This window comes from Sus scrofa, chromosome 9 (assembly GCF_054392235.1).
Source record: "Sus scrofa isolate SSC_HxYL_T2T_F1_AM1 chromosome 9, Sscrofa_HxYL_maternal_Yorkshire_Landrace_v2.0, whole genome shotgun sequence".
In the NCBI taxonomy this organism is placed as follows: Eukaryota; Metazoa; Chordata; class Mammalia; order Artiodactyla; family Suidae; genus Sus; species Sus scrofa.
Window position 1 is genome coordinate 44380218 of NC_139391.1, and position 27082 is coordinate 44407299.

General features: G+C 42.0%; 1 protein-coding gene across 31 annotated transcripts in view; it reads right to left on the minus strand.

The window, feature by feature from the left end:
- Nucleotides 1-27082, minus strand: part of SIK3 (SIK family kinase 3) — a 293253-nt gene that overhangs the window by 31387 nt on the left and 234784 nt on the right. For 23 of the 31 annotated variants that reach the window (XM_084976168.1, XM_084976159.1, XM_084976164.1 and 20 more), the window contains 7 exons: nt 24592-24716; nt 23927-24050; nt 2490-2608; nt 1849-1959; nt 1472-1615; nt 976-1053; nt 757-866 (listed from right to left, as the gene is read on the minus strand). In XM_084976168.1, coding sequence (XP_084832294.1) covers nt 757-866; nt 976-1053; nt 1472-1615; nt 1849-1959; nt 2490-2608; nt 23927-24050; nt 24592-24716 — 811 coding nt within the window. Of the gene's footprint in view, nt 1-756; nt 867-975; nt 1054-1471; nt 1616-1848; nt 1960-2489; nt 2609-23926; nt 24051-24591; nt 24717-27082 lie in introns of those variants that run through there. The other 8 variants (XM_084976167.1, XM_084976169.1, XM_084976151.1 and 5 more) reach the window with 2 other exon arrangements.

The following is a 27082-nucleotide window of genomic DNA, read 5'->3' on the forward strand; positions in this document are numbered from 1 at the left end:
AAAAGTGGTTCTTTTTTTTTTCTTTCTTTCTTTCTTTCTTTTTTCTTTTCTTTTCTTTTTTTTTTTTGTCCTTTTGCCTTTTCTAGGGCCGATCCCAAGGCATATGGAGGTTCCCAGGCTAGGGATTGAATCAGAGCTGTAGCCACTGGCCTACACCAGAGCCACAGCAACCACAGAATCCGAGCTGCGTCTGCAACCTACACCACAGTTCATGGCAATGCTGGATCATTAACCCACTGAGCAAGGCCAGGGATCGAACCCGCAACCTCATGGTTCCTAGTTGGATTCGTTAACCACTGCGCCACAACGGGAACTCCGAAAAGTGGTTCTTACTGAGTGTGTTTTTGGATTTTCGTTCACTTAATTTTAACATATAAATTACATCATGTTATCTGTCTTCCCTTCTTAGATGAGTCTTGCCTTAGAATACATGGCAAACAACATCTCTAAACCTGTCCAACTCAGATGAATTTTAAGGGGTACTTTTACGTGGCTTAGATCAGAAGACCTCAGTCCTTGTGGGGAAAGACACGCTGTGCTCTGCCGAGGTACTGGGATTAACCGGCATGATGGTAGCTACCAGCCCACCACCCACTAGGGACAGCTCTGTAATGCTTTAGTCAAATCAAGTCTGATCTACCAGGGCCCCTGAACCGGGCCCCTGCACTAGGTCTCATTTGGGAGATACAATGAAGAAGGAGAAAGGTGGGAATGCCCTGCCTGGGTGTTGATCGGGGCTGCTGGCCGGGGACTCACCGTGGATCGGCCACACCGACCGTATGCCTTCTCATGGACAGATAGCGGACCAATGCTTCGGGGGAAGGCTCTTCACCCTCATCACTGTCCAAGTTCACCGTCCCATCCGGCTGTGGTGGAGGGAAACACATCGCGTTAGGAATAGGAAGTAGGAAAAGGAAGCAAGGCAATGGGAAAGAAGGTAGTTTCAGCTGACAGCTCTCAGACGATGCCACTTGCCTCAACAATTTGGTTCTCTGGGTTGATCAGCTGCACCTGGGGGACGCTGATGTTCATCGTGGTGCCAGCCTGCTCCGCCTGGAAAGCAGGACATACACATACACACACATCTTCAATGCCAGACGTCTTTTCAAAGTCTTCCTGATTGCTAAAGCCTGTGTTTCTACCCGAGTCTTTGGTTCCTCTGCCCTAGAAGCTACAGCAAGGAAGCATTCTTGAGAAAAGACAGCCTCTCTCAATTTGCTGTTTCTATTTTTTTAAAAAAAATTTAACTACTGACACAAGAGTGTTGGAATACTCTTCCATCCTCCCTGTCAAAGAAAGGTTCAGTTTTTTGCTTGACCTCTGAAGAAGGAAGAGATGGTGGCTGGAAGGGGACAGAGGTAATGAAGAACTAGGAACTCTCTGGACCTAGAGTTAGCGAGCCACTGGCTCACGGCCCCACCCCTGCTCCATGTTCCTTGTCCTGAATCTGGTCACTGGAGTTATTGCCCACCTGGATGTTGACTGGTGCTTGAAAGGCCATGGCTCGGGGCATGCTAGGAGGTACTCCGACACGCAGGGTTTTATGTCTCTTATGCCGATCACAGAGCAGGCTGTAGATTGCACTATAGTGATCATAGGCATCTGATCTTAATGACTACCAAAAGAAAAGGGGAAAGAGCAAAAAACCCTGGTGAAACGGCATGTCAATGACCAAAACTCTTTCAATAGTAACATGAGAAGACCAAAGTGCCTTCTTTTCAAGGGCAGAGGAAGAAGAATGGGAGGAAAACAAAACAATCCAAGTTCCCAGGAAAGGAGGAAACATGGAGAAGGCAGAACAGAGGGAGTATGGCTATACCCCACCTCGTCCTCCACTCATTTAGATACCTGTAGTGTCCGCTCTTTGTCCAGTCCCATGTCCTCCATGGCCAAGAGGACATCCTCATTTAGGGGGTCCATCTGTCTTTCTTCCTTCAGCTGCTGGCATTCAGCTATTAACTGTGACATACAAAAAGGCAAGCTATCAAACTCCCAGTGAAGCACGTCAATATGGCATTAGCATCTGTAATGAACAAGCTGTTCCATGTCCCCTAGCTGGGGTCATTTTTGGCCTCAGACAAAGCCTAAGCAAGAAAGCCCTGGGTACTCAGCTACAAGCAGATAAGATCATTAAGATCCCTACTTTTCTGAGCTCCTTGGGGTACCTGGGATGACTATAACGTTTTAAATAAAGGAATGCCACAGGTGCCATTGCACTGAGCACGCTAAGACAAGAGGAAGCAGACAGTCCCAAGGGAGGAGGCTGAACTGTCCCAAGAGCCAGGAAGGGACTCTGATTTAAGGACAAGCGGTAGGGAAGAGCTATTCTCCCACAACTCAGCTGGTTTAAGATTCTTTCTTGCGGGCTTCACTTGCTGCTTTGGGATTATACAACAGTTTGTATCCAGGCCCAGCTTTTCGGGTCCTGGCCTGATTTCAATCTCATGCAACAAACCCACAGTGGCCCTACAAGGAGTTTCCCAGCTTACCCTGTCAAAGTTGGGATCAGCATCCCCTAGCTTCATCCACTTGTGCTTGCAGATCTGCTCCATGGAGAGGCGCTTGTTGGGGTCCAACACCAGCATGTGGCGGATCAAGTGCTCACATTCTGCAACAGACAAAGAGTCTGCCCTCAGTCCTGGTGAGAGAGGCCGCGGTAGGGCTAAGGAACCAGAGGAAAGGCAAGCAGATAGATTTCCAAGCACCTTGCTTCTGATTTGTTTCTCTTGCTTCTTGATCCTTACCTATGTCATTGTTTACTCCAGAGGGACAGGGCAAAGGCAGAAAGAAGTGGAGGAAAGAGAAAGTCAAGTCTGTTCATCTGGTTAATACCTTCACTAAAAGTCAAATTAGAAGAAGTCCAGGAGTTCCCGTTGTGGTTCAGTGGAAACGAATCCGACTAGGAACAATGAGGTGGTGAGTTCGAGCCCCGGCCTCGCTCAGTGGGTTAAGGATCTGGCATTGCCGTGAACTGTGGTGTAGGTCGCAGATGCCACTCAGATCCCTCGTTGCTGTGGCTGTGGTGTAGGCCGGCAGCTGTAGCTCCGATTCGACCCCTAGCCTGGGAACCTCCATATGCTGTGGGTACGGCCCTAAAAAGAAAAAAAAAAAAGAAGTCTGGGGGTAATCCATGGATTTCACTTATCTGTTATATATGGCCCCATTTAATAAAATTAATGAAGACTTGAACGTCCTCTGAAGAGATTCAGTATCTGACAAGGTCCTCAAAAGAGTCAGTCCCTTCCTCTCTATTCATTACTATGTGCACACGAACACTTTCAGCTTAGGTGTCTAAAAGCAAAACTTGGGGAACTACAATTTTCTGACGGTTCAAGGTGTAGGGAAGAGAGGCACAGGCACAGGATGCCTCCGACCACACACCGGGGCTCTGCTAACTTTATGGATCATCTTCTCCATGGTGTTGAAACATTTGCAGGTGCATTACGACAGGGCTCTGAGCTAAAGAGATTCTGATCAAGAAAGGTTCCTCTCTGGGAGCTCATGCCATAATTTACTGCAGAAGGAATAATAGATTCGAAATCAAGACGCCTATATTCTGATTTCAAAACCAGCCTCTAAGTTTTCTCTTCTATAAATTGGGGGTATTGAGGATGATGTGGGAGTAGTACTTGCAAAGAAGACGGTGATGATGATGATGATGATATGAACAGCAGTACTGAGATGCTCTTCTGAGTACTTCACAAGTATTTTTATCTCATTTAATCCTTACAGCAAACCAGGAGGAAGGGACTATCAGCACTCTCATTGTGGAAATGGTAAAAATTAGGCACAGAGAAGTCAAGAACCCACAGTCTGACTCTCTGGCTGGTGCTCTTAACCCTGCGCTCTCCTGCCTCTACGCTGCCCAGAGCTGTGGGCAAACTCCTGAACTATTAATTTAACATCTTCATTCATGCGACTATCATCGCTCGCTTAGACTATCACAAAAGTCTCCTAACTGGTCTTTCTGCTTCCACTCTTGCTCCAGGACAATCTATTCTCCATCGAGAAGCAAAGGGCATATTTCTAAAGCCAAAGTTTGAGGCTCTCACCACCCTGACTACAACTTTCCAATCTCTTTCCATAACGCATAGGATAAAGTCCACAGTCCTCTGAGCTCTGGTGGCACTGGCCTTCTCTCTGGTCTGTGCACGTGCTTACACACACCCACCAGGAGCGTTTACACTTGCTGCTTCCCTTAGTAGGGATGGTCAATCCTCAAACCCTCACGTAGCTGGTTTCTGGTCATCACTGTCTCAGAAAGATCTCCTGGCCACCTTATCCATCTAAAGCAGGCCTCCAGTCCCACTCTGTTCCATTAAACTGATTTTCTTCATACTAATGACTTCCTTGTGAAATCATACTGTTTATTGTTTGTTATCTTAACTCCTTCACCTCTATGCAAGGTCTATGTCTTTCTTACTGCTGTTTCCAACATCAAGCCTGAAATACCAAAGATGATTATTATATTTAATAGCTGAATAAATAGCTGCTTAATATATGAATAAATATTTACTGAAACTCAATGAGACTGTATTTGTGGAAATACTTTTTTAAAACTAAAATTCTCTATGAGATACAAAATGGTCCATTTCTATTTCACTACAGCTATCCTGAAAATAAAACTGGTCAGTGATAATAACAATAACAATAATAAATTAAAGAGACTTTAATGCGTTAAAAGACTTTACACACAAGGCCCTGCGCTTACTGACTTTATTTAATTTAATCTTCATGACAACCCTATACTAGATCCTGTTATCAGCCCAGTCTAGAAAAGAAGGAACGAGTTGGCTAAGGAACCAACACCAAGGAGCAGCAGAGCCCGGATATGACTTCCCCTTATTTGGCTTCATGTGGATATGAATTGTTGGATCTATTTTTCCAGAGTAAACTCAACTTTGCGACCCCACGATTTCAGCACCATTTGGTACACACCATTCTATATCATCATCTTGAAAGGCATACTAAGAGAAATGAAGAAAAATTACTCAATTTTTAATTTACTCTGATTTTAAAAGAAAATACATCAAAGTTCCATACATCAAAGTTCCTCTACCAAAATATTTTATAGCAGGCATTCATTTGTTATTGCTTTGTGACTAAAAGTGTATCCAAGAGTTCACTGGTGACCTAGTGGTTAAAGATTTGGCATTGTCACTGCTGTGGCTCAGGTTCCATCCCTGGCCTGGGAACTTGTGCATGCTGCAGGCATGGCCAAAAAAAAAACAAAAAAAACAAAAAAAACAAAAAAAAAAAACAAAAAAAAAAACATATTCAGGGAGTTCCTGAGGCTCAGTGGAAACAAATCTGACTAGCATCCATAAGGACCCAGGTTCGGTCCCTGGCCTTGCTCAGTGGGTGAAGGATCCTGCGTTGCCATGGCTGCAGTGTAGGTCACAGACGTGGCTCAGATGCCAAGTTGCTGTGGCTATGGGGTAGGCCGGCAGCTGTAGCTTCAATTCAACCCCTAGCCTGGGACCCTCCACCACATGCAGCCCTAAAAAGCCAAAAAAAAAAAAAGCATATTCAAATGCGGTATCGACTCCGAAGCCTGTAGTTTCTACATTCCTATAAAATAAATGCCATCTACAACATTAAGCTTTCATTCAAATTATGTCTCCAGAGTAGCAAGGCTAGAACCCACAACTGTAGCATTTGTGTGGATAACAAATATCATTGCCATACACCTTTATGGTCTGCAATTACCTGTGAGGAAAAAAATGTCCTTGATTTAGAAAGTTACTAAAACTAAAGGCTCCTAGCTATAATGGAAAAAATAAAAATCATTATTTAAAAATTAAAAAAAAAATTAAAAAAAACTAAAGGCTCCCGTATAGGGAGAAGGCCGGAGACTGATTCCAAAGCTGTGGTATTGTTAGGACCTCTAGATGGCACTCTACTGTTTTCTTTTGGTTTCCATATAGCATTTTGTGCCTAACTGTAGCCACATCAGTCCTGAATCAGATGACCAAGAAAGAATGGTATTCAGTTACAGCCTTGCTTTAAAATAAAATTTTCAAGGTATTTTTGTAAAAATAACGACAAATAACACCACCATAATAAGTTGTGATTAGAAGATGTACTTGATTCAATTTTAGGATCTTGAAAGCTCTATTCAGTCACCCTTAACCATTATTTGGTTTCAGATGCCTTGAAAAATCTCCAGAAAAATGTGAACAAGAACTTATACACAAAAATTTGCATATAACTTTAGTCTGTTCAAGGAGCCCCAGAGCCTGTCAGAGATGCCCCAGATGTCCACAGGTCCCACGCTGAGAACTCTTGGTTGCAGTGGCAACACCTAACAGACAGGAGCTCTCATCTGTGTGCCCTACATAACATCCAGCTCACGGAGGAACAGAAATCTAACACCCTCATATGTTGCACAGATGGTAAAATATGACAAAATGCGGAAAGCTGGGGTATTATTATCAACTTCTGTTTCCTAAGTGTCATATATAGCTCTGGAAATTATATTCAAACTAGACTGGAACATACCATTCTATGTAAAATATGGAAAGAGGGAGAAAACAAAGGGAATAAATGCTCTCAAACCTAATAACACAATCAACCACTGGATGGTCAGTATAAATAAGTGGAAAGAAAATGAAGTCTTGGATCAAACAGTACAAAACATCAACTTTCCCAGATGCCAAAATGAACTCCAATGTCAAAAATGGCCCCATCAGTTGCTCCCTCTCAAAGACAGAGCCTTTGACTCTGAACAGAACTGGAGCTTCTGGGCAGCGCAGGAACCCAGGCTGTGTGTGTGCAGAGGGGAGGGGAGTTGGGGGGGGGGGGCTCCCTTCAGAGCTGCTCTCATCTGCTCTGTGCAGGCGCCAGGCAGCCTCTGCAGAGAAAATCACTGTGGGCCCATGAAACTTGATGCCATCAGATCAGTGACTGGAGGATGCGCAGCTCAGGCCCTGCCTTGTGGTGCTGACAGGCATTTGGATGACTTCTGGAGAGAGGGCTGCTGTATGGGCAGGGTCCTAAAATGGGAATTAAGTTTAGACCGCCATCTCAAGTTGTAATTCCATCTGAGGCTACATCTTTAACATCTTTTTCTTTTTTGACCTTGATAATAAACAGCTTTCTCTAAGAGGCTGAAAGTATTCAGCCTAAAGGGGAAGAAATAAAGGATGAGGAAAGGGAGTTAATATCCAACTTCAAACTCACCCAACATAGTTAACCGAAGTTCTGTTTCTGGTTTCCAAAATAGAAGAAACAGAATAACTTAAGAAAGAATTTCCTGACTAAAACTTTGAAAACCTGCCCCCTGAAGACAGGTTAAAGGCAATGAGGCTGATTTATCTCGGACAAAAGGAGGGGCACACTGGGCTTCTTCAAATATCTGAAAGGTATTTATAAAGAAGACTAAGTGGATTGTACTGTGCTGCTCCTCAGTCCAGAATTTGGAGTAATCAGGAAGTTATAAGTTCAGTTTAGGAAAAATCTAATTATCAGAGTTGACCCAAAGTACTGGATCAAGATCCTAGGGAGGTAAGGCGGGGCCCCTTCAGCAAGTGAGGGGGGCATTCAAGTGGGCAGGGCCACACCTAGAGCACAGCTAATTTTATTTATTTTATAGATTTGTATTCTGAGTAAGATTTCACCTAAAAAAATAAGTCCAGAAACAACTGGATAGGATGAACTCTTTGGTTTCCATGTAAAAGTGAACAATCTGACCTGTGAAACCGTATCCTTATTGTCACTGGAAATGTCCAATCAGAAGCTGGCATTTGAGATGTCATTAGAAGGGCTCCCAGCCTTAGGTGTGAGGAAGACTAGGGGTCCTTTAACGAGGGAACCTGTGTCTCACTGAGCAGTGTATCCCCAGGGCCTGCAGAGCACATGGTTATGTAACAGGCCCTCAGTAAGGCCAGCTGAAAGAAAGACTGGACTAGGTGACTGCTACAGTTCCTTCCAACAACTTAAATAATCCTATCCCAAGAATCCACAATAGAACAGGCATTCTCCATGCTTCAAGCTAGAAAATCCAGCCAACTATTATTTTTCAGAAGATTAAGTTGTGGAATTGTTTAGGGGCAAAAGTCAGGACTGGGTGATTTCCAAGGCTTCCCCTTGCAGCTTTAGAGTTCTCTGTCTCTCTCATACAGAGGGTACATACTGACTGATCTTTTCTGAGGCTGTACAGAATAATACGTAAATCAGATTACCCAGTGAGGAGACATCTGCATGGGGGCAAAGCTATAGCATCAAGGTTATGACACAACAAATCAAAACAGCTCTTGGCAGATAAATCTTCTTCATAAGCCCTATGGATTTGTCTGAAAGTGATATATATCTTTAGCCTTTTAAGAGAGTGAGAGAAAGAAAAAGGAGTGAAAAACAACATAGGGAAGGAGCAAATGAAAGATCAGTAGAGCAATTCATTCAAAAATGTCATTTCATAATAATTCCTAACACTTATCCAGTACTTATATGCCAGGCAGAGTGCTAAATCCTTTAAGTTATTTTAAGCACTTAATTCACAGACTAATTCTTATTATTATTATAATACCTATTTTATACATAAAGGAATTAAAAAATCAGAGAAGTTAAGAAACTTGACCAGGAGGTTTCCTAGTGGCCTAGTGGTTAAGGATCCAGGGTTGTTACTCCTGTGGCATGGATTTGGTCTCTGGCCCAGGAATTTCTGCATGCTGTGTGTGTGGCAAAAAAGAAAAGGAAAGAAAAGAAAAGAAACTTGAGCAGATAATAAGAGGCAAGACCTGGATACAAATTCTGGTCAGTCTTACTCCAAAGCCAGAGTTTTTCACTCATATAAAACCTGAATTAATTGATGATATTTTAGGTAGTAGCCAGCATATTTTTATAAAACATGGCACATCAATTTCATTCTTCTTCTTTTTTTTTTTTTTTGTCTTTTTGCCATTACCTTGGGCCGCTCCAGCGGCATATGGAGGTTCCCAGGCTAGGGGTCGAATTGGAGCCGTAGCCGCCGGCCTACGCCAGAGCCACAGCAACGCGGGATCCGAGCCGCGTCTGCAACCTACACCACAGCTCACGGCAACGCCGGATCGTTAACCCACTAAGCAAGGGCAGGGACCGAACCCGCAACCTCATGGTTCCTAGTCGGATTCGTTAACCACTGCACCATGATGGGAACTCCCTCATTCTTCTTCTGACAAGAGCAAACACCATGTAATCTCCATAGGGTCCATGATGACAGAGTTCACCCACAAGCCGAGTTCACAGAAAGTGGACTAGGTAATAAATACATGGGAGAAGGCTATGAACTAGCTGGAAAGCAATGTTACGGGGAACAGCCAGTTGGATTAAGATGAACTGAGAAGGCAGGGGCATGACGGTGAGGGTGAAATGCACCGCAAGGGAGTGAGCCTAGCTTATAAATTCTGCTTGTTGCATGGTGATGGAGACTGTGACGGAAGGCTGGCAACGACAGTCTTCTTCATTCAAGGAATCACAGACAGGCAGAGGGGCAGGTGAGAATTCAGGGAACTGGCCCTCAGAATCTTCAGGCTGATCCCGTGAGGGAGGAAATGCCAACTGTCCCTCAAGCCCTTCATGTGTTGCGAAAGTATGGGACATGGCAAAGCAATCATTTTCAGCTCTGTGGGCAGAGGAGTGGTCTGCAAGAAACTGAGTCATAGATTCTTTGTGACCACATAAAACTGCTTAGAGCTGGGGAAACAGAAGACATCTGTGTGCCAGGAGGCATGAGAAGAATGCGAGGAAGAAGCAGTTAGCAGGAGATTCATGTTGCTTACAGGTACTTGGACAGAGGGTCTGGTCTGGTTTCTCACGTCCTCTTTCCACACACCAGTGTGTTCAAAGGTCACTCCCAAGCACCCAGCCCAAGAGCTCTTTATATTCAACAGTTTTACAAACATCTTAATAATGTTTAATTCTGCCAGGCAATTTCAAAGAGGGCTCTATTTTTCTCAAAGCCCAAAAAGCCAAAAAAGGAAACAAAAATAAACTGGCTATTAACTCTCATTTCTATTTCCCTGAAAAATGAACTAACTTCATAAATTTTCAAGTTAAGTAACACTAAAGTCTTACATTTTCCAGAGCAAGGATCCTATATGATGTTATCCATTCACTTTGGCCAGTTCAGGTACCAGTCTAAATTGACACTACTATAGCAGACAAACAGATCAACACTGATGAATGGTCTACAATGACAGTCTCTGGATGGAGAAACATGGCTTTGATGGCAGCCTGTGTTCTGGACTTACAAATGTTTGCGACTCAGAGTTCCTCTTTAATGCTATCTGCCCTTTCCAAAAAAAAAAAAAAAAAAAAGTCTATCTAATGTCCTGATCCTGTCATAATCATGGCTAATAGAACTAAAAAGAAAGTCAATGAGAAATCATAGGAGTTTTTGCCAAGAAACCTTCTTCTGGTGAAAAGCTCAGAGTTAGGAATACCTACTCTGCTTGTGGACTAAGCCCTAGAAATGAAAATTTTTTAACATGCTCAAGGAAACCCTGTCATTGTCAGCTGTCACTTAGGATGAATCTATTTTATGCAGTGACTACTTTAAAATCTAAACATTATTAGAGAAATGCATGTCAAAACTACAATTTGTTATCTCCTCACACCAGTCAGAATGGCCATCATCAAAAAGTCTATAAACAATAAATGCTGGCGAGGGTGTGGAGAAAAGGGAATCCTCCTACAGTGCTGGTGGGAATGTATTGGCGCAACCACTACGAAGGACAGTATGGAGGTTCCCTAAAAAACTAAATATAGAAATACCATACGACAGCACCTCTAGGCATATATCCAGAGAAAGCTGTAGTTTGAAAAGATACATGTACTCCAATGTTCACTGCAGCACTGTTTACAACAGCCAAGACATGGAAACAACCTAAATGTCCACTGACAGAGGACTGGATAAAGATGTGGTACATAAATAGAAAGGGATATTATTCAGCCATAAAAAAGAATGAAATAATGCCATTTGCAGCAACATGGATGGCCCTATAAATTATCATACTAAGTGAAGTCAGACAGAGAAAGACATGTGTCATATGATATCATTTATATGTGAAATCTAATAAAAATGATACAAAAGAGCTATTTATAAAACAGAAACAAACTCATAAATATCAAAACCAATCTTTTGGTTACCAGATGGGAAACCACTGCAGGTAGGGAGAAAATGGGAGGGTGGGAATAACATATACACACTACTGGATAAAACAGAAATTAACAGGAATCTACTATGTAGCACAGGAAAATCTACTCAATGGTTTGTAATAACCTATATGGGAAAAAAACCATATATTTATAACTGATTCACTTTGTTGTACACCTGAAACTAATACAACGTTGTAAGTCAACTATACTTCAATAAAATTTTTTAAAAATCTGAACAAAGTACACAAATGGTCTTGAAATAAGACACTTCTATGTATTGAGAACATACACTGAATGTACTGTCCTACAGATATATTCAGAAATTACAAAAATGTTAAATACAACCATATGAAATTCTGCTATATTGGACATTGTTAGAATAGTAGTGTTGTAGGAACTGGAAGACTTTTACTCTACAGAAATTAAATTTTGACACTATACTATTACAATAGAAATACATAAACACTCCTAACTTGCATTAAAGTTAGAGTCAATACCAAAGTTTTACACAACAGAAGAAAATACATAATCTTAGAATTAACTGTAATGGAACTTTATAATACTGTTGGTTATAATAAGATTTGACTCATAATAAATAAACATTGAGATCAGCTCCTCTAAACAATGCACTGTGGGAAAAAATGTCTCATTTTGAAGCCATTTGTTTTCAGTTCTTCTGTGGAAAGAAAAATACGAATCCTAGCACCAAAGCATTCAGTAAACTCCTAGAAGGTTAGTCCAACAGCGAGAGATGAGTCAAGGAAGTGGAGAGTGATTTAAGTACAAATTCCAACACCACTGGTTTCTGCAAACTACTAGCAGAATGTTCTGCAATAGAAATAAAGTTCCTTATAACCAAATCCTGTGAGACACTCTGTGGCCGAACACAGAGGCCAAAGGGAGATGGCTTGGCACAATTTAGCAAATAATGATAGTGCTAATAAGATTCTATTAGGAATCAATAAAGTTAAACTCTAAGGTTTTTAATAGTTCAACAATCTGAGATAACCCAAGGAGAAAACAAATGTCTGACCCATAGATCTCTATTTGTCAGAAAAATAACATCTATTTCTTGAACTTTCCTTATTTTCTACTGTTTTTCTAGGTGGCTGTGATGTTGCCAGAATTCAGATTTAGGAATTAGGAGGCTGGCTTAAAGGCAATTATCTCTAGCCCCAACCTTGAAAAGACTCTGGCATGCTACACTGTTACACTAGAGGCTGTCAGATTTGCAGCTAACATTTTAAAAATAAAAATATGTCACTTATACTATCTTATTATTCAAATACATTCTGAAGTCCTAATATCAATCATTAGTGGTAGAAGAAAATTCTGGCTCAGTTTCACTTCAGTGTTTAATATGCAGTACATAATACTAACTTTTTTCCATAAATAATCCAGATGCAGATGGACAAAGATATCCACTCCAGGACTCTCTTGATACTTGGAATAACGTCTCAGATATATATTCATTGAGAATTAAAATACAATCAAAGGCAGTTAAGCAGTTTCTGAAGCCAGAATGCAGGGCTCAAATATCAGCTCTGCCTAGCTGGGTGACTCTGGGTGCTAAATTTACCATGCCTCAATTGTCTTGCCCATCAAATGACAGAAACAGCCTACTTCATAGGGTTGTTTTGAATATTAAAGAGGTTAAAGCAACAGTGTCTGGTACAGAGAAAGTGTTCAATGGATATTAGCTATTATCCAAATCTCTGGAGGCCTTCCATTTAGAACTTCCTCCCTTAGTCTATTTTCCTCTATAGAGCTGCTGAAGCTAGGAGGCAGAGCTTGCAAATACTGAGGAGGGCAGTACTCCTATGCCCCCCGCCTTGGTTTTCTACTATATTAGGTAAAATCACAGAGATGGTCAGGGGAGGCGTGCTTAGCTCTGAGGTAGATCTAGCCTCGTTCCTGACATCACGTGGATGTCTGCATTCACAAATATCAAACACAGACTGGTCCCCAGCGGCAGAGTATATCTTTAAAGGGTATGAGAGAATTGCATGGAAGACTCTGAGCCCCTTAGTATATGGAGACTGATGGGTGAGTTACTTTACTCTCTGGTACCAATCCCTCCAAACAAAGTGCTTTTAGCCAAGCAAGATGTTGTGTGGTTCTTGATGTTAGTAAGCCAATCAGGGCAGAGTTGTTTGCATCTAAGTGGAAGCTTTTTGGCAGTAGCTGCAGAGTGGTCTCCATCAGAAGCATTATGAAGCCTACGTCTTGCATTCCGAGTGATAAAATGCTTATGCAGTATTACAATTAATTAAGTTGCAATGAAGTCTAATCAATAAAGACTCAAAAATATTGTCCACAAGAGATCTCTATGTACTTGCTGACAGTGCAGTTTTTTCACTGCAAATTAATTTTCCTTCAGCTAAATAAATGACTGATCTTACTATATTCACCAGCAGGTGGTAAAATTGGTGAATAAGACAAACTAGGCTTTAAGAAGTAGGCCTCTGATGGCTTTTAAAAATATACTGACATTGTTGGCTTTCTTCAGTGGGAGCAGAAGTCAGAGAAAGCCCCTGCTAACTTGCATGGCCAGGTCAGGTCTCATCTCCTTTAGCAGCTCAAAGGAACAGCAAATTTCAACTTGTAATCCTTCTGTAATTTAGGCTCAGGGTTTTACCTAACTACTCTCTGGGATGCTCTGAGAAGTTTAACCCCCCAAACCCTGGTCTATACAGAACTTAACGGTACTTAAGACACTGAAAGCCAACGCTAAAGTAGATCAAACCCTTTTTAAAACTAGAAGTCACTTGAGCTGGTCATTTACATAATCTATAAAAGAAAAGAGCATAAAACTCATTAATAATTCAGATCATCAGTGAATTATCTATCACCTTAATAATAAAACACAAGAGTCTGATGGAACATTCTATAGGTAAGTGGTGATGATTCAGTTTTTCATTAAAAAAAAATTTACTGAATGTCCACACCATACGAGGTGCTGTTAAGTCTATGGAAGTGATGATATGCATCTGATACACAGTTCTGATATAAAAGAGTCTGCATTCTACAGGAGAGGGAAGGAAGACATATATGTATAATTATTAGACTAGGTGGTATTAATTCAATCCAGACTCAAAGAAATCCTCCTTTAAATTTCAAAGCATGTCTTTAGTATATCTCAGGATGTCCATGAAGGGAAGTCTGTATCAAACAAACAAGACCAAACCTAGAAACATCCACTAACTGCGAGGATACTTCATTCCACACATTACTAGCAATAAAGAGATGCTTAGAATTCCTGAACTAACTCTATCCATTTGTATAGCATGGCCTCCCACACAGCTGTAGATACTCTGGAATTCAACTTGGCTAGAAGAAGTTGACAACAATGAGAACTTCCCCACTCTGCCATCCAAGTGCTAAAGTTAAAAACTATACCAGCCCTGCTGCAGTTCCTAGATCTTTCTGGCAGAAAAATGGATGAACTGAGTTCAATTCTATGACAACAGCCTGGAGAAAAAAGAAAAAAAAAAAAAAAAAAAAAGGATCTTGTTCTTTAGAACTTCCCTCAATCACATTATCTTCTGTAGTACAGTCACAGCAGACCAGACAGGCTGGAAAGCGGCTGGCTCCAGCCTTCACATAAAGAATTAACTCTAGGAGTTCCCGTCGTGGCGCAGTGGTTAACGAATCCGACTAGGAACCATGAGGTTGCGGGTTCGGTCCCTGCCCTTGCTCAGTGGGTTGACGATCCGGCGTTGCCGTGAGCTGTGGTGTAGGTTGCAGACGCGGCTCGGATCCCGCGTTGCTGTGGCTCTGGCGTAGGCCGGTGGCTACAGCTCCGATTCAACCCCTAGCCTGGGAACCTCCATATGCCGCGGGAGCGGCCCAAGAAATAGCAACAATAACAACAAAAAAAGACAAAAGACAAAAAAAAAAAAAAAAAAAAAAAAAAAAAAAAAGAATTAACTCTAGGTCTAATGAGGTACGGTTATGCCTCAAAACTAGAGGTGTAAGCAGAAAAAGGAGTCAGGGACAGACTCTAGGTTTCCTTTACATGAACTTGAAACCTTAGTTATCTGAGAAAAGACTAAACAACCTTATGCATTCATTTTCTCCCATGCCTCATCCCTGTGACAGCATTCTCTGACGGGCCCTGGTAGTGGGGCCTATGACGGCAGGCAAGGCCAAGCACACGTATGTCCCTGACGGCAAAGAGAGCATACTGGTAACACAGCAAGGGCTACTCATTTCCTAGATCGGGTTGTTTCGCATTTTCTAAACCTAAAAATTTTTTTTTTGTTCCTACTTAGGGAGTTACTTGTTTGGGATTAAAAAGCGACCACATTTAGGATAATTATGTTGGCATTCTCTGAGTCTTTAAGCTTTCGTGTTAACTTGTATCACTCTGTAGGTGTTACATAGTTTATTCCTAAGTACTACCAGAGGTGGCTGTCAGAGCACGGTTAGCTACTTTACCAGCATCTACTATCTGAAGTCAGCTCTGCTAAGATGAGTCAAAATCTTCTGCCATATGACGTGGGGGTGGGAAAGGGATCCAAGTTGCTCACAGGAAATACTGTGGACATTGGGAAAGCAGAGGAAGTAGTCTGTTTATCTTGCCCTTTCTCTGCAACAGCGTGGTGCAGTACAACAAACACTGAATCTGAGTCCTGACTTAGTCATTTATTTAATGCCTGTGTGAGTTCAGGCAAGTCAACTAATTTCTTTAAACTTCAGTTTCTTAAACTTCATTGCCAAAAATGATAAATACTATGTGACAATACCAAAGTACAATTACACAGCTCAAATGAGATGAAGAACAGGAAATACTCTGTAAACACGAAAGCCCTAAAGAAATGTAAATTACTATTACTGATACTATTATTTGAATTATTCAGCAGTTAGCATTGTAACAAACCTATGCATACATTCATTCATTCAACAAATATTTACTGAGTACCTTCCAGGATCCCTACACTGTCCTAGACCCTGGGAGTACAGCCTTGACCAAAAACAAAATGTTATTACAGTCAAGAGGCAGTGGGGACAAGGGGTCGGGCCACAATAAACACATAATGTCAGGTAGTGGTGAGTGCTATGAAAAAAAGCAGACCTATGGAAAGAGAATGATGGGGAGAGTCAGGAGAGGCCTCTTTAGGGCACGTTTTAGCAAAAACCTCAAGTGAATTTAGGAAGCCATGTGAATATCTGAGGGAACAAGAATGCTTGAGCTTGGCAAGTCTGAGAAACAGCAAGGACACCTCTCAGACTGGAGCTCAGGGCCTCGGGTGAAATGTAGTAGGAAGTGAGATTAAAGAGAGGGGCCAGGAGTTCCGGTCATGGCTCAGTGGTTAACAAACCCGACTAATATCCATGAGGATTTGGGTTGGATCCCTGGCCTTGCTCAGTGGGTTAAGGATCTGGCATTTCTGTGAGCTATGGTGTAGGTCACAGATGCGGCTCAGATCTGGTGTGGCTATGGTTGTGGCATAGGCCAGCAGGTGCAGCTCTGATTTGACCTCTGGCCTGGGAACTTCCATATGCCATGAGGGTGGCTATACAAAGCAAAAAAAAAAAAGAAGAAGAAGAAGAAGAAGGGCCAACCACAGCTGTGCCTTGTAGGCCACAATAATAATGACTTTTGGATTTGTTTTCTAAGTGTACATGAAATTGACTGGAGGGTTTTAAGCAGGATTCTATTTATTACCTACTATTTACTAAATTCCACTCCATGCCAGATTCTCTGCTAGGCTATAGACAACTGTGAAAAAAAACACATTTTTGTCTTTGCTTTTTCTAAGCTCACAGTCTGGTGTGGAAGATATACAATCCAAGAAATAATCAGAAAAAAATGTTTGGGAAGTCCCATGATAACAGAAAGAATGGTAGGAGTTCCCTCATTTAGTGGGTTAAGGATCTGGTGTTGTAACTGCTGTGACTTGGGTCACTGCTGTGACATGGGTTTGATCCCTGGCCTAGGAATTCCCACATGCCACAGGGATGGCCAAATAAAATTAAAGAAGGAAAGAATGGTAGAAATTATCTAGATTCTTATTTCTATCACATCTAGTTTCTTCCCCTAGCATAGTGGGGTAAGGAGAGGAAGAAGTAGCCCAGGCAGAGGAAACTGCTCCAGAGAACACCACTCATTCAGGGAACCAGAAGGAAGTTAGGGTGACTAGATGTAGAATGGGTTTGGGCTGAAGAGACAGGAGCCAGGTCATAGAGGGATTTCCAAGCCATTGTTTTTCAGCAGTCATGGGATCAATTTAATAACTTATAGTCAGCATTTTTAATGTAATAGAATACAATGTTTTGGAGTACACTGCATATAATATATAAAGACAAGTTTTGCTTTTTTAAAAAAAAAACTTTTGTTCAGGAGTTCCTGTTGTGGCTTAGTGGTAATATACCCAACTAGTATCCATGAAGATGTGGGTTTGATCCCTGGGTTAAGGATCTGGTGTTGCCGTGAGCTATGGTGTAGGTGGCAGAAGTAGCTTGGATCCCACATTGCTGTGACTGTGGTGTAGGCTGGCAGCTACAGCTCAGGTTCAACCCCTAGCCTGGGAACTTTCCATATGCCAGAGGTATGGCCCTAAAAAAGCAAAAACAAAACAAAACACCTCCAAAACCAACCAAACAAAAAAACCAAACTATATATCTATATCTATGTGTATGTATGTATGTACGTATTTTCTAGGTCACAGTTTAACATGTGTTCTTCACTATGGGCATAGTCAAAAATGAAGTCAGTGACCTAGCCATATCATGGTATAAACTTTAGCCTAGAGGCAAATAAACCACTGAAAAGTTTAAGCTGAAAAATGATATAATCAGTGTGTGTGTTATTTGTTTTGATGTATATATTTTATTTTTTAATGTTCATTATTTATTTATTTATTTTAGGGCCACACCCGTGGCATATGGAAGTTCCCAAGCTAGAGGTCAAATTGGAACTGTGGCTGCCAGCCTATACCACAGCAATACCAGATCTGAACCTTGTCTGTGACCTACACCATAGCTCATGTCAACACCAGATCCTTAATCCACTGAGCAAGGACAGGGACCTGTATCCTCATGGATACTAGTTGGCCTCATTTCCACTGAGCCACTCTGGGAACTCCCTGAGGTATATATTTCAGAAAGATTACTCATGTAGCTGTGTGGAGAATGCATTGAAGAGGGATAAGGCTGAAGCCAGGAATCCAGTGAATTGGCTTTTTTTTTTTTTTTTTTTTTTGGTCTTTTTAGGGCTGCACTTGAGGCATACGGAGGTTCCCAAGCTAGGGGTTGAAGCGGAGCTGTAGCCGCAGGCCTACACCACAGCCACAGCAACGCCAGATCCTTAACCCACTGAGCAAGACCAGGGATCAAACCCGCAACCTCATGGTTCCTAGTCGGGCTCGTTAACCACTGAGCCATGACGGGAACTCCCTGAACTGGCTATTATTTAATCAGGCAAGAGCCACCACAGAAATAGCTAGAGGAACGGAGGGTTGAATATACAGAATTGGTAAGTGAGTGGCTGTGGTGACAGTAAGGTGGAATCATGGCTGGTTTCTATCTTGGTCAGATGGCAAGGCCATTTACTAAGATAGGGAACACAGAATAGAAAAATAGAGAGGGAGTTAAATTCAGTTTTGAAAATGTTTCCACTGATGTGAATTCAAGACATGCAGGTGAAGCTGATGGTAGTAAACAGCTGGATCTATAGCCCTTCATCCCAGAGGAAAAGTCTAGGCCAGAGAAGTTAACTGAGTATTAACAGGGGACTAAATGTCACTGCAATCGCTGAAGCCATGGTAGTAAATAAGATGGTTCACAAAGATGGTGCAAAGAAGAAAAGATTTAAAGGATGAGGTGAAAGAGAAATCTGGCAGACAAGGTGCACCCAGCGAGACAGGAGGAAAACTGGAGAATGGGGGTTTTAAAAAGTAAGGAGTGACTCAACAATAAGAAAACAAAGAACCTAATAAAAAAAAATACCAAAACATTTAGAGGTATTACCAAAGAAAACATACAGATGGTAAATATGCATATGAAATACTATACATGAGTAAGGAAATTACAAAATAAAATACAAGATACCACTTCACACCTATTAGAATGGCAAGAATCCAAAGTACTGACAGTATCAAATGCTGGCAAAGATGTGGAACAACAGAAACTCTAACTCATTGCTGGTGGAAATGCAAAATAGTATAACCACTTTGAAAGACAGTTTCTCATAAAACTAAATATACTCTTACTGTAGATTCGGCAATCATACTCCCTGGTATTTACTAGGATGAGCTGAAAACTACGTCCACACAAAAACCTAAACACAGATATTTATAGCAGCTTTGTTCATAACTGCCAACTTGAAAGCAACCAAGATGTCCATCAGTAGGTGAATGGATAAACTGGTACACCCAGACAATGGAATATTATTCAGCTTTCAAAAGAAGTGAACTCCTGATCTACAACAAGTCATGGAGGAAACTTACAGGCACAGTACTCAGTAAAAGAAATCAATCCAACAAAGCTACATACCATGTGATTCCAACTATATGACATTCTGGAAAAGGCAAAAGTGTGGAGACAGTAAAATGACCACTGATAGCCAGAGGTTAATGCAGAAGAAGAGACGAATAGGCACAGATGATTCTTAGGACAGTGAGACTGCTCTGTTTGGTACTGTAACAGTGGAAATGTGTAATTATATATTTTTCCAAACTCGCAGAATGTGCAAAACCAAGCATGAGCCCCTAATGCAAACTACGGACTTCAGATGAGAATCCAACGTAGTGCAATGAAGGCTGACAGACTGTAACAAATGTTCTGCTTTGGTACAGGATACTGAGCAAGGAGAAGGCTATGAGTGTGAGGGGACAGGGCGGGGGTGGGGGGGCATATAAGAGCTCTCTACTTTCTCCTTAATTTTGCTATGAATCCAAAACTGCTTTAAAAAATGAAATTTATGGAGTTCCCGCCTCGGTGCAGTGGAAATGAATCTGACTAGGAATCATGAGGTTATGGGTTTGATCCCTGGCCTTGCTCAGTGGGTTAAGGATCTGGCGTTGCTGTGGCTATGGTGTAGGCTGGCAGCTACAGTTCCAATTAGACCCTAGCCTGGGAACCTCCGTATGCTGTGGAGGTGGCCCTAAAAAGACAAAACACAAAAATAAAGTAAATAAAAAATAAACGAAATTTATTTTTAAAAAAGAAAGGAGTGGTGAATTTTTAGCATTCGCCACTAAATATTGCTGGGCAGTCATTAACATAAAGACTGAGGATATCCAGTAGACTATGACAGGACCACTGGTAACTCCAGCCAGAGCAATCTATACACCCTTCTCTGCTTCCTTCCAGAGTAAACTTGGAAAGAGTTGTGTCTATTTCCTTCCTCCATCTCCCTTCTATTCCTTTTCTGTTGGGTCTACATGAATTAGGGTTTTACTCCTGCTCCTCCACCAAAACTATACTTCAAGATCATCAATGATCTCCAAATTCTAAATCCAATATTCAGTTTTGTATGGCTGTTAGCATAACTGATGCCACCCTGGGCCTGAACCCTTCCTCCTGTCCTTCCACTGTCCCCACCTAGGACTGTACTGTGCGCTTCTCTGTCACCTAGGGCTCTGCAGTTAATAGATATTGTTTAATGATTCTTAGGTCCAGGTGACCTCCTTGCTCTCTTGTTCTCCAAACAACGATGAAGACCTTCACTGACATATTCTTGGTGCCCACAACTAGTTACTCATTCAATAAATCATGACTTAGGAATGCACTTCCTGTTTCCAAGAACATACCCCATACCTGGGTTAATTGTAAAACTGTCCCCTTGGCAGTGCAGGGTGCAGCTGTGAATGCTTCCAGATCACTGTCTGCCTGATCCTACCCTGTATGTTACTCTATAGTAAACTGATCTATTGATCACATGCAGCTGCAGGCCTTGTTTTTCAGTCTCAAGATGTCTTCTCAGTTTGGTGGGCACTTTCATTCCTTCTTCCCTCTAACAGGTTCTCGGTTATCTGACCTATCAGCAGAACTCCACACAGTTCTGAATTCCTACCCGCTTGAAACATTCTCGTCACTTGTTTTCTAGGACAGCAGAAAGGCCTACCTTATGGGCCATTCCTTACCGATCCATCTTTATCTTCCTGATCTCTGAGTATTAATGTGTCCCAGAGACTTATCCTTGGACCTCTTCTCTCCTCTATTAATCAGGGCCTAAAAAGTGATCTTATCTCATAGCTTCCAGTATTATCTATACACTAATCATTCCCAAATGTATATCTCTAGCCCACAACTCCAGACGATATTCAACTGCCTATACGACATCCCAGCTCAGATGTCTAACAGGCATCTCACACCAACACATCTAAAAAACCGCTCTAAAACCTAAGTCTTCTTCCCAGGTCATTCCCAACTCTGGTAGCAGTAAATCCATCTTTCCAGTTACTCAAGTCCAAACCCCTGGAGTTACCTTTAATTATTCTCCTTCTCTCACAGGAAACCCACCATAAATGGAGCCAGACTGCCTCGGTTCAAATTCTAGTGTAGTCATGCAGTAGCTGTGTTATCTCGGGAAAATTGCTAAAATGGGAGTGATAGTCTCATATATCTTACAGGGTTGTTAAAATAATTAAATGAGTTAATGTTTGCAAACTGCTTAGAACCTGCCACACTAGAACCTGTACTCTCTCTCAAATCTGATGACTTCTTACCATCCCCACTCTACACCCCAGTCTGGGAACTAGCCACCAGTGTCTCTCTTCTGGATGAATGCAGAAGTCTCCTACTAACTTGTTTCTCTCCTTCAGCCTGTGAATCTTTCAACCAGTAGAGCTGCCAGAGTGATTTTATTTTTTAAAGTCATCATAAAATTCTCTCAATATTTTGTATCTTTGAAAATTTTCATAATAAAAGTCAGAAAAAAACCCAAAAGGCAGATAATTTCATTCCTCTGTTAAAATTCTCCATTCCTTTGCATTTCACTCAGAGTGAAAACTAAGGTCTTTACAGTGACCTATACACAATCTCAGCTCAGACGTCTAACGGGCATCTCAAACTAAGTCATCTAAAAAAACCTCTCTTTTGGAGTTCCCATTGTGGCTCAGTGATAACGACTCTGACTAGCATCCTTGAAGACTCAGGTTCAATCCCTGACCTCAGTGGGTTAAAGATCCAGCATTGCCATGAGCTGTAGTGTAGGTTGCAGACTTGGCTTGGATCTGGCATTGCTATGGCTGTGGTCAAGGCCAGGGCTATAACTCTGATTTGACCTCTAACCTGGGAACTTTCATATGCCGCACTGGAGGACCTAAAAAACAAAAAAATAAATAAAATATTATAAAATAAAATAAAATAATAACCAAAAACACCCTCTCTTTGACTGGGCCCTCAAAGTGAGCTCTCTCTTGCTTCTCCGACCCCATCCCTCCCGTCCCCTCACTCATTCCTTTCTAGCGCAGAGGCTTCTGTCCTGTTCCTTAAACACTCGCGTGTGCTCCCTTCCTGGCTTTTACACTCACTGTCCTCTCTGCCTGGAAACCTCTTCCTCAGACCACACAGCTCATGATCTTGCCTTCTTAGTCTTTGCTGATATGTTGACTTATCAGTGAAGGGGTTTCCTGACATATCTTTTCAAATTACCTACTACCCACCATCCCTTAGCCCCCTTCTCTATTTTATTTTTTTCATGGTTTTTTTTCCTAAAATTCATTTTAGAAATTAAAAAAAAATTTTTTTTGCCTTTTTGTTTAGGGCTGCACCCACAGCATATGGAAGTTCCTAGGCTAGGGGTCAATCGGAGCTGTAGCTGCCAGCCTACACCACAGTCACAGCAATGCAGGATCCAAGCCGTGTCTACAACCTACACTACAACTCATGGCAACGCCAGATCCTTAATCCACTGAGCGAGGCCAGGGATCGAATCTGAGCTCTCATGGATGCTAGTCAGATTTGTTTCCACTGAGCTATTGTGGGCACTCCTCGAAATAAAATGTCTAAAATTTGTTCTAAATGTAATTCCCATCTGCTTATTTTGAATTGCTAGCCTAGCGGACATATACTCTGTACACTGTTCCTTAAACTGAAAACACAATCAAGCAAAACTAGACTGTTTACAGCATTGTTTCCAAAATGTTCTTTTCTTACGTACATAGATAGTGCTGAAACACTATAGATTCTGGATGTCTGGTATCCGTTTTCAGTGTTAAATTTTTCCAAGAGCCTACTGCCCACTCATTTAAAAAGTACTTTTTCATTTGCGTCTGGGGGATAAATGTCATAGAAGCAGGACATGCATAAAAGCAGCAGCAAGACTAAGATGCAAGGCCTGCTTTATCCTTGACATGTATTACCACACCTCAGTGGAGCCCCTGTAAATGGCAATATTATCCTGAAAAAGAGTAAGAGATGAGGTGAAGACAGAGGTAAAACAGGAGTATCTATTGCCCTGCTACTATATGATAGGCCTATTAACTCTACATACTTTGTTTAATTGAGTTCTCATAGTGGTAACCCCTACAAAACTGTCAGCCATTTATCGATAAGGAAACTAAAGCCCAGAAAGACTTATTATTATCACCACACAACACTAGGAGCTTTGTGCAGAGCCCAGAGAAAACTCAGGCAAACTCAGGCAGGACCTGATGCCAAAGCCTGAACACTCTGTTCCTAGAGAATCCTGCCCCTGGAGGTGTCAATTCTGCAAAGGAGAGCTACAAAAGATTGTTTAGATGGGCCATTTATACTCTGTCACTCAATTCATGGGAGAACTTAGCATGTCTAATTTCCCGTGAACCCGGTCATAACTGTGTGCCGGCAACCCCCTTACCTGTGGACATAAAAAATGGGATGCGGAACTTTCCACTCAACACCCGGGCCCGAAGATTCTGCAGTGTGCTCCCATCAAATGGCAGGGCTCCACACACCAGCACATAGAGGACAACGCCAAGGCTCTGCATCCCAAACAGAAAGCATATACCATTAATCGTATCAGAGGAAATAAAAGAGGCTATTATGGCATGTGTACAAAGATGACGGTGAATCATGCACGAGATAATGGAACAAACATTTTCTTCTTTTTTTATGAGAAATAATATGGGGCATTGTCAAAGCCCATCTTTAGAATAGTTAGCATTCTTCTTTGCTTCTGGACATTAATTTTGGGTAATGTATCTAGAATTCCTCTCAGTACTCATCCTAGGCAGAAGGCAAGCAGCAACAACAGAAAGAATCTCTGTTCTTGGCCAGGGCAGGCACCCATCCAAGCTTGCCCTTGGGTGTTGGTTTTCTTTTTTCTTCAGATTCAAAGGGGGAGAGGTTGAAATCTGTGGTTCAGTCCATTAAGACAAAGGTTGGAGAACTCTAGACTTGTGTAAAGAATGGTAATCAAGATCTCAATTCTCATGCAACACTACGTGTTGTCCTGAATGAGGACAGCTGTCATCAATCAAGGGTAACACATGCTACAGGGTATAAGAGAAGGCAGGTACACACCCAGATGTCCACTTTGGGCCCATCATATTCCTTTCCTTCAAAGAGTTCGGGTGCAGCATAGGGAGGGCTACCACACCAGGTCTTCAGCAGCTGCCCAGGAGTGAAGAGGTTACTGAAGCCAAAATCTAGAAAGACAAATGGATGTAACTTGTTACCTTTGCCCACTGAATACTGGGTTTTTTTGTTTGTTTGTTTGCTTTTTGGAGCTGAACCTGCAGCATATGGAAGTTCCCAGGTTAGGGGTTGAATTGGAGCTGCAGCTGCTGGCCTACATCACAGCCATGGCAACACGGGATCTGAGCCACATCTGTGACCTCTACCACAGCTCACAGCAACACCTGATCCTTAACCCACTGAGCAAGGCCAGGGATCGAACCCACACCCTCATAGGGATACTAGTTGGGTTCATTTCCACTGAGCCACAACAGGAACTCTTGAATCCTAGTCTCTAACCACTAGAACAGAAGTTCTAGATCATTAGGTTTGAATATAAAACATAAAAAGAGAACCTTTAGAAATTATATAACCAGCCACCTAAAATAACAGTGAAATAGAGATAAAGATGGGCTAGAACGCAAAAGATACATGCATGGTTAACTAAAAGTAAACATAATTGGTTTATGTCAGCAAAACCAGCACTGTTTCCCTTCATGAACCTGGACTGAGTGAGGTGAGTGGTATTTGTTCCTTTAGTAACAAAAATAAAATTGAGTAATGACTGATATCAAGACCACAGCAGATCAGTAAACACATATTAAGTCTACTCCACTGGACCCAGGATTTTCAGAGACTAGAGATATACCGACTTATGACTTCTTATGACTAGAGATATACTGACCTTAAATATTACACAAAGTGGCCTTATTATTAAGGAGGTTTATTCAAAATAAGGAACATGCACTTTATTTACAACTGAACCAAGAACGTTTACATTTTATCTTTAACTCCTTTTGTGCTTCAACTTCCCCCCTTCACTTCTCCCCATGCCACTATCTGAAAAGAAAAGAGATGGGAGATGGAAGCGGGTGTGTTTTGGGGAGGCATACTGAGAAAACAAGCAAGAGCAGCCAAAGGACAGGGGCTCACTGACTTATACTTTTATGCACATAAATATTTATATTTATGCACAGGTATGACAGGCTGGAACTCCCTCCGGGCCCGGGCCCATCTGTGCCCACACTCCCAGCACCTGAGGACGCCACCTCTCTACTCTCGGAAACTACCCTCCCTTTCCTAGTTTTACTCTCTTTGACACTTCTGCCTCCTTTGGCCTTTGCTTTTCTTCCTACCTTCTCCAGAAGGTGTTTTCTAGTGAGGCTTGTGCTGATTTTGACTATTGCTCCTTGCCCTGGTTTGTTTGGTTATCACTCACCAAATTTATGCCTCTGGCCCTGGCACCATTCTTAAGTTCCTGACGTGAACTTCCAATACCTACCTGGGAAGAAACATCTTAAACTCGCCATTTTCCAAAATCAAATCTGCTCTTTCAGCGATGTTCCCAGGCTCATTAACGGCATCACTATCCCATCACTAGGCTCACTAGAGTCCTGGCTCCCCTCTACCTCTCATTTCCACTTCAAACTGGCGATACAACTTCTGCTGCTTCTACCCTGTGTGTCTGGACCCCAGCTCCTCCTTTCCATTTCCATTCCCACCATCTCAGTTCATACTCTTTTTATCTCTGACCCAGAGTGTTGCTCTTGGCTTGCTACCTCCTCCTCCTTCATTTCCCTCTAAGTCATTCACACAGCACAGTGACACAAACAGCACTGCGCCGCCTCCTTGCTCAAAGACATTGGGTGGCTCCCCTCTACTTACAAAAGAGTCTAGCTCTCTCATAATTGTCATTTAAGGTCCTTCACAACCCAGCTCCACCCTCTTTCCAACCCATCCCTGGCTATTCCAGCATCACCAGACGATTCACATCCTGTGTTTATGTGCCTCTCTTATGCTATTTCCTCTTTGCCCTTTCCTTTCCTTTCCATATTTGAAATATCACTCATTTTCAAGGCCCCGTCAAATATTACTTCCTGTATGAAGCCTTAACTGACTTCCACCACAAAATACCATGTCAGTGGCTTCTTCCTCTATGCTTCCATTGCCCCCTGTTTGTACCTCTACAGCCCAATTACAACTCTGTCTCATATTATACTGAGTTGTATTATGTGTTTATATCCTAAACTAGTTGGTAAATGGGAAGGATATTGTTTTATTTCTTAGTCTCCACACAGTGTGTTCATACATAGCAGGGACTCAAGAAAGGGTCACAAAGTTAAACTGCAATAAAAATGCAATAAAATCACTGGGCCAAACCTCTTGTCACCTCCTGGCCACTGAAGCATTTTCATACTGACTGGCAGCTGGCCAGCTACTAGAGCCACTACCTCCCAGCCAGCCCTCCTAAGGTTTTAAAACACTTAATGATCAGGAGGGGGTTAAAGGTCAGGGCCACCATTAGAATCATTACAGCTACTTCAATGAGAAATCAAAC